At 45.0% G+C, this 7,236-nt stretch overlaps 1 protein-coding gene across 2 annotated transcripts; it reads left to right on the forward strand.

Moving 5' to 3' along the window:
- The first annotated feature begins 2,245 nt into the window (after positions 1-2,245).
- LOC130121241 (uncharacterized) lies at positions 2,246-5,113 on the forward strand. Of its 2 annotated transcripts, none has more exons than XM_056290121.1 (2): positions 2,246-2,822; positions 4,544-5,113. In XM_056290121.1, exons 1-2 carry the CDS (start codon positions 2,425-2,427, stop codon positions 4,866-4,868), a joined length of 723 nt encoding a protein of 240 aa, XP_056146096.1. In that variant the 5' UTR covers positions 2,246-2,424; the 3' UTR covers positions 4,869-5,113. The 2 variants fall into 2 exon arrangements, 1 of the variants encoding a protein (XP_056146096.1); XR_008811029.1 differs by lacking the exon at positions 2,246-2,822 and adding an exon at positions 2,857-3,321.
- The last annotated feature ends 2,123 nt before the right edge of the window (positions 5,114-7,236 follow it).

Consider the following 7,236-nt stretch of genomic DNA (forward strand, 5'->3'; position numbering starts at 1 on the left):
CCAAAAAATCTAGAATAAAGAAGTTCCCTTAAATTTGGCGGGAAAACTGACGGATTCTAGAATATTTGAAACTCTCGGACACAGAAGAGGTTTCGCTGTATTTCACCGTGCTTGCCTCAGTAAGGCTGAAAGTATTGTAACGTGCATGGATAAGAAGACACGCTGGCCGCCGGTTGGCGGGCCTGACCCTTTAGTCTAGCGGTTAGCGTGTCTCCTGCGGTGCGGGCGATACGGGTTCGCTTCCCGGCCCCAGCACTCCTTGTGGTTGCGTTGTGTCCCCCGAATTCGCTACAATATTTCCAGGTATTAGACCAGTTCATTTTTATAAAATCTGTGAATCAACTAAATTTTAATTTCAGTTGGAATAAATTAAAAATCCGTCTTGGTTATATGAAGGTGGCTTAAAAGCCATTCATTATGAATGGATCAATAAAATAGAAATGGCTCAAATCCTACTCAAGAGCCCCAGGTGCTTTTCCAGATAACTTAATTAATTCTGTCCGAGGCTTAAATGTTCTTTTGGAATGTGATTAGAACCTGAAGAAGCTTCCTGTGAAGCTGTCTCATATGCTGTACAAACATCATGAAATTATCTTTTAAAGATTAGGACATTTCCTAATGTGAAACTCAAGCAAAGTACAAATATTCAGTTCAAAAATATCTAGAAACCCCCCCCCCTAATTTCTAAGAGGTGTAGTGGTGAGGAAGGCTGTGATAACTCTTTAAGATTTCTATTATGGACCTCTAATGAGATCTGACTTGTACACAGAGTTGGGAAAATTGTTTCTAAATTGTAAATAAGAAAGATTATAAGTTAATTGGTGAGTAGTGGATGAGGGGTAGGAATAAATGAGTGTCTACTTCCTCCTGCTCCTATTTGACATGTAACATTTGTGTTGTTTATGAGAATTTGTTTATTGAGTTTGTTATTGTTCATTTCATTTTATTTTATTGTTTTTATCTGTTTTTGTTATTTTTTTCGACATGTTCGAAATAGAAAATAAATGAAACCGCACAGATAAATTCTTTAATAACGTTTATTATTGTTGTTGTTGTTGCTGTTTTACAAAGAGTGGATGGACAGAAATATCCTACACATAAACGGAAACTTGTTGTGATGGTTTTTGTGTTACATTGGATTTGTTGTTTTTGTTTTTTGGTCATCCTAAGCAAACCATTCCTGCCTTTGTGTGACGGGCTGGTTTCACGCGGCGGTTCAGTCCTAACCCCTTGATAAAAACTGTCCCGACAGCCTGATTGGGCAGACTGGTATCCAAACCAGTTCAGGTGACACGTGGATCCTCCAAAACACGACCAGCAACGGAATTCCCCAAGAAGTCCATCTAAAGTAACTAACCATATTTTTCCTTCCAGAGAATTCCTTTAAGATTCAATGGTGAAAGTCATGTCTGTTCATTTTATAAGTCAGATATTGTTCCTAGGTGTGGGTGTGTGTGGGGGGGGGCTGTGATGTCCCGGTGGCCTGTCCAGGGTGTGGATGGATGGATGGAGAGGGTGTCTTGGGCTGCGTGAGATAGTGGGTCAGAAGGTTCGGGAGAGCGCATGAAAGATGGAGGAAGATGGAGGAAGATGAGTTTGAAATAAGCAGCGGAGAGAAATTAAACTAGAGCCTGTTCTACATACTCCGGTACGGTAGGTGGCGGTATGTACCTTGAAGTTGGTATCGCAATCTGTCAAAAAAATGCAAGGAAGAAAAGTTTGCGGCGGAAAGGGAAGAAAGGAAATTTGAAGTTATCGTGACGGTAGGGAGACCTTCAGAAAAGCCCACCTGGTCTGGGATAAAATGGACCGCAAGCGAGGACAGGCTGGAGTTCTGTCGGACAAACGTGACGTGGCGAGTTCGGTTCAAGACAAGCTTGGCGAGTTGAAATTGATCTTAACAGAAGTGGATTGGTCGTTGTGGGATGTGTGTCACAGACACGACTGAGGACAGCAGTGGAGATATCTGAGGGTTAGATGGTTGCCAAGTGTCATGGTTACCACGCATCAGAAGAGGTCCAGTAAAGGGCGTTGTTGATGGAGTACCCTACGCGGTGATGGAGTGCCCTACGCGGTGATGGAGTACCCTACGCGGTGATGGAGTATCCTACGCGGTGATGGAGTACCCTACGCGGTGATGGAGTATCCTACGCGGTGATGGAGTACCCTACGCGGTGATGGAGTGCCCTACGCGGTGATGGAGTACCCTACGCGGTGATGGAGTACCCTACGCGGTGATGGAGTATCCTACGCGGTGATGGAGTACCCTACGCGGTGATGGAGTACCCTACGCGGTGACGGAGTACCCTACGCGGTGATGGAGTACCCTACGCGGTCCATGCAAGTAGATTTAAAGGATGTAACAAGAGTTGTAGAAAGTCATGCTGTTCCCGGATAGCACCCGGATGTGGGCCACTTCAGGCAATGATGCGGCGCTGGTGGTCTTCTTCTGGCCCTGACAAACTGGATGTGAGCCTGAAGTGGCCCACATGTATAATAGCAAATCAAATATGTGCCTTCTTTGGCAAAGATGTGGTGCTCTCGGCAACATGTGATCTGGATGTGACCCTGAAGTGGCCCCGTGTGGTAAATGGTGAACATGGCCCAAACATCACAAAACAAATATGGGCCACCTTTGGCAAATATGTGGCACATGCGTCATTGCTATGGTTTGTTTCTGGCCCAGATCTGGCAAACAGGAGCGGACCGCCCAAGTGCCATCATTCCGCGCGGTATGTGGGTCGGATGAAAGTGTCGGATGTGGGACGGGTCCGGACCAAGGCAGTTTTGCCATCTGGGTTCAGGATGATTGACGGAGAAAGGTATGAAACAAGTTCTGTTATATTGCATGTTGAATCAGAACTCTTGCCTGACGAGGTGTTTTTGGACCACATATCAGTTACCCAGTAAGGGTGTCTTTATGCATGCTCAGTAATCCAGGTTAAAAAAAAAATCACAGAAAGCTGAATCAGTTCATCTGGACACAACGTGTATTGAGAGAGAAACGTTTAATCACTCACGTATGTGACCTCTTCAGTCAGTAAGGAAATTTGTTCCCAAACCCAGGATTCTGAGCAGGAATCGCTGGAAATGGTGAGAATTGTCATGATGTGGGGATGTGTGGTGGATGTGGAGGTGCTGCGGTGAAAACTGTGGAAAAGAACCCACGTGTGGGGGGGGGGTCGTGAGGCATGGCGAGCAGACCGTCCAGTGAGAAAGAAAGATGGAAATCGTGGGAATCAGGCCTGAGAGAAGGCTGAGTAAGCCATAAGGAGGCAGCTAGGAAAGAAAATATTCCAGAAGCAAGGGGGAACAAATCAGGTAGGAGTCAAGTCAAGTCCATTTTATTTGTATAGCCCAATATCACAAATTTGCCTCAAGGGGCTTTACATGGTGAATATCGTTTTCGTAAGGACGAGGTTAAGTTGTTGGCATTTTGGGCCATGGTGCTGAACTGTGCTGCTGAGAATGGAGATAGAGGTTGAAGGAGCGAGTTTTTGGACAGTGCAGGGGCTGCTGAGAGGCTTTCAAGCCCTCGGACCCTACCTAGATTGAGAAGTTAAATTAGAGAAGGGGTTTTTTTGGAGGGGGGGGGGGTTAAATTCGATAGGAGAATTGAGACTTATTTTCAATCCAGTGGTAGGCGGTAGTGCAACATTTCGAACGCAAACTGCTTCTGAAGTAGTGGTCCCTGAGAGGGCGGGGTCTAACGCCCGCCTCAACTTGCGTCTGATTGGCTGGCGGGGGCCGCTCGTCTCGCCTATCGCCACGCCTGCAACCAAAGCTTACATCCGGTCATGGCCGCGCGGAGATGCCGCTGTTGCAGGTGAGTCCTCGGTCTCTCCCTCTACATGCACATTTGGCAGAGGGGTCAACAAGTCATGAGGAAGACTCTCTTTATGTAAATATACAGCGTATAGCCTGAGAGTCATAGTGATTTTCCCGTATTGCCCAGGACGAAAACGCTAAACCCGTTAGCCTACCTGGTTAACGTTAGCCTTGTTATGCGGTATACCCATGCTGCATAAGCGGTAGAGGCTAGTTCCCATCGATGCAGAGAACGGTCAACTGAGCATGCGCAAGTACTCGTCGCCCCCGTTGTTTGGGTAGGTTAGGGTTAGGGCGGGGTTAGTGTTAAAGTTAGCTAATCAGACGCAGAGTAGGGGTGGGTCGTCCTAGAATCCTAGCGCCTGGATGCTACGCGGGGCGTGTGGAGGCGTGGTAGAGGCATTTCGCGCATGCTCAGTTGACAGTTCTCTACTCCATTTCCGTTCTTTGCATCGATGGGAACTAGCCTCTACCCTGCATAAACACTCGCAGATGCAGCCGCTGCACAGATTGAAATTAAAAACAAAGTCAGGCTGTACAAATTAGACTATCCCTGTAACGTTAATTAGCTGAGAAGCCCCCTCCCCAACCCAGGTAAATGCATGTTGTGAGTCATGAGGAATTGGTGCTGTACATGTCTAAATGTTTGTGTGTAGATGCTCCAGCGGCTTAGTGATGTTAAAATTCCTCTTTTTCCCTCACATGTCTCCTGCAGGGATGCTGGGGTCATTCTGCTCCCAGGCTGTGCAGCTGCTCCCTGCAGCTTCTCTTTTCTCAAATCAGGACATCCCTTCAGCCCTCCTCTGCAGCAAACACTCAGCATTTACAACCCTTATAAACATATTTTATTTATAAACATGTTTCAGTACAAGGTCGTCCATCATTTAGCCGGTAACCATCATTTAGCCGGTAACCAATCTATTGTTGTTACACATGGCTGCGAAGGTGACTCATCCTTTGTCCTTCGTACTTCTTTTAATGAGATGGTTACTATAAACAGTTGCTACAACCTCTGTAAGATACTTCAGTCCAAATGTTAGATTTGTCTGAATTTTCTCAGGGGAAACTACAATGCTCGGCCGACAGGGCGTTTGATTTTGTACAGATTTTTGCCCCCCGCCCTCCCAAAAAAACAACAACAAATGGGCACCTCCATGGTTAGAGCGTATAGCACACGGTTCATGTGGTTGCTGGTTAGAATCCAGCTGGCGACCTTTGTTGCATCTCTCTTTCTCTATTTCCTGTCTGCCTCCACTGTGACTTTATAATAATAAAGTATAAAAATACAAATGGAATGATGCCCCCAGTCTCATGCCTTTTTCTCTCATCCTGTTCAGAGCCTTGTTCAAAAGCAGCTTTCTTTATCCATACTGTAACAAGTTACATTTGAAAAGCTTAATAACGTTCAGATTACACAAACATGTATGACTGATAGTCTCACTTTCTTGGCGAGTGTCACTAGCAAGGTCATTCTTCAGACTGTGGTTGAAGACCAAAGCCCCATTTCCTAAAACCGTCTTAAGGCTGGGATGATCTTAGTCCCATTGTTACTCAAGGTCATTTGTGCCTGAAGATGACTTTGGGAAAAGAATACCAGTCTAGTAGGGATTAATGTTGCAAATAATTTCATGTCACATACAAAGGGCATGTCTTGAAGTAAACTTCTTTAATTCTAAACAATCTGGGGCAATAATCCTCTTAAACATCTCAACATGTGCTTCTACACAATATAGTCAATAGTATGTTGTATGTCCCAGTAAGGGTTATCGTTGTCATTTTAACAAACAGTGAACACAGTGACTCGAAGAAAGTTCAACATGCAGAGCTTTACATTTTATGGGATGTTTCATAATAATTGGTCAAAATCTCTCAAGAATCAAACAAAAATATTTACTGAAAGTGAATAAAAATGTGAAACCAAAAACTATCTCAAAGGCAAACTTGACACAAACTATACAAGGCATTGTCTTTCCCCTATCAGGATCTCTCATTTTTAGAGTTTTACTGCCGAATATTCTGAAAAGCCCTTTGATGGACTGGCCGCCCGTCCAGGGTGCCTCCCCGCCTGCCACCCAACGACTTCTGGAATAGGCTCCGGCATCCCGCAGCCCCGATTGGGATAAGCGGCTTGGATAAAGGAGGGATGGAATCGATGCTGAATATTCCAGTTAGGTGATGAGCAACAAGTGGTATGAAACTGAAAAATTAAGCAGTAAAACTGCAAAGAAGGGAGCTGATCAGAATATTTGCATGGACAAGAAAAGATTTTTTTTTGGCATCCGTTGCCATGGTCATAAATTGCGCTGCTGAAATAAAGGGGATGTTGGAAAGACTCAAGATTGTGCTGGAGGCTGCCAGGAGATAGTTGGATGTCGCGGACATTTCTGGAGAAGACCTGTCACACTGCGTGAAGGATTTGCATCAGCTCAAAAAAAACTGGGTCTGGGTTAAAGAATGGATAATGTTATTAATGGGATCGTTCTGGATGGACAATATTAACCAGCATTCAGAAGCCCTAATGCCATATATACTCCTATACACTGATACTGTAGGTGGCGGTAATGGGCCTTAAAGATGGATGCCAACCGCCACTAAACAAAAAAAGTAATTTCGCAGTACTAAATTGGTCCCATTCACGACATTGTGCAGTCTACATTCCTGACCCAGTCTGAGTTGATGCAATTCCTTCCCGCAGTGTGACATCTAGATATTCTCCAGAAATGTCAAAAACATTCAAATATGTCGTCTTTATGTGTGCTTAATAATCCAAGTAAACCCCGGAAAGGGGAATCAGCTCATCTGGACACAGCGTTTATTGAGAGAAACGTTTCATCACTCAGCTAAGAGACCTCTTCTAGTCTTAACGGACTGCAGGTCCCTCGCCCTTATAAACAACACAGCGGCATAGCGACCGAAAACAACCATCGGTTTCATATACAAATTGCCCTGTAATACACAACCGAGGTCCAGTCTTTCCGGCAATTCCCCTCCAAAAGTCAAACACGGGACTACCGTCCTCCTTCCCCCTCCTCCTTCTTCTTGCCTCACAAACGCCTGCAACACACCGAAATAACCCAGCCTCTACTGACAGTGGCGCGCCACTTACGTATCACGCTCTTCTTCTCTGCTTTTAATTCGAGTGGAAAGCAAGTCACAGGGATCATTTATAAATACACTGATTTTAAGGACGCTTGGAGATACAATCAGGGATAACCATCCCACTTCTAGTTATCAAGGTCGATCGTACATCTCCCAAGTTTTTCCCCCCCTATGAACTTCCAGACGCCATGTGGGTCCTTCAAAATCCCGTCTTCTCTGGTCACAGCTTTCATCCCAATGAGATACTTTTTTAAAACATTTTATTTATTCATGTTGTATCGTGTGCATTTGTTGTTGTTTTTTTTAATT

Source organism: Lampris incognitus, chromosome 11 (assembly GCF_029633865.1).
Source record: "Lampris incognitus isolate fLamInc1 chromosome 11, fLamInc1.hap2, whole genome shotgun sequence".
Lineage (NCBI taxonomy): Eukaryota > Metazoa > Chordata > Actinopteri > Lampriformes > Lampridae > Lampris > Lampris incognitus.

Excerpts from the sequence above, each read along its gene's own strand:
- LOC130121241 (XM_056290121.1), top strand. The coding sequence starts at position 2,425 with ATGATGCGGCGCTGGTGGTCTTCTTCTGGCCCTGACAAACTGGATGTG. Across the intron at positions 2,823-4,543 it reads AGGATGATTGACGGAGAAAG|GGATGCTGGGGTCATTCTGC; the intron begins GTATGAAACAAG and ends TGTCTCCTGCAG.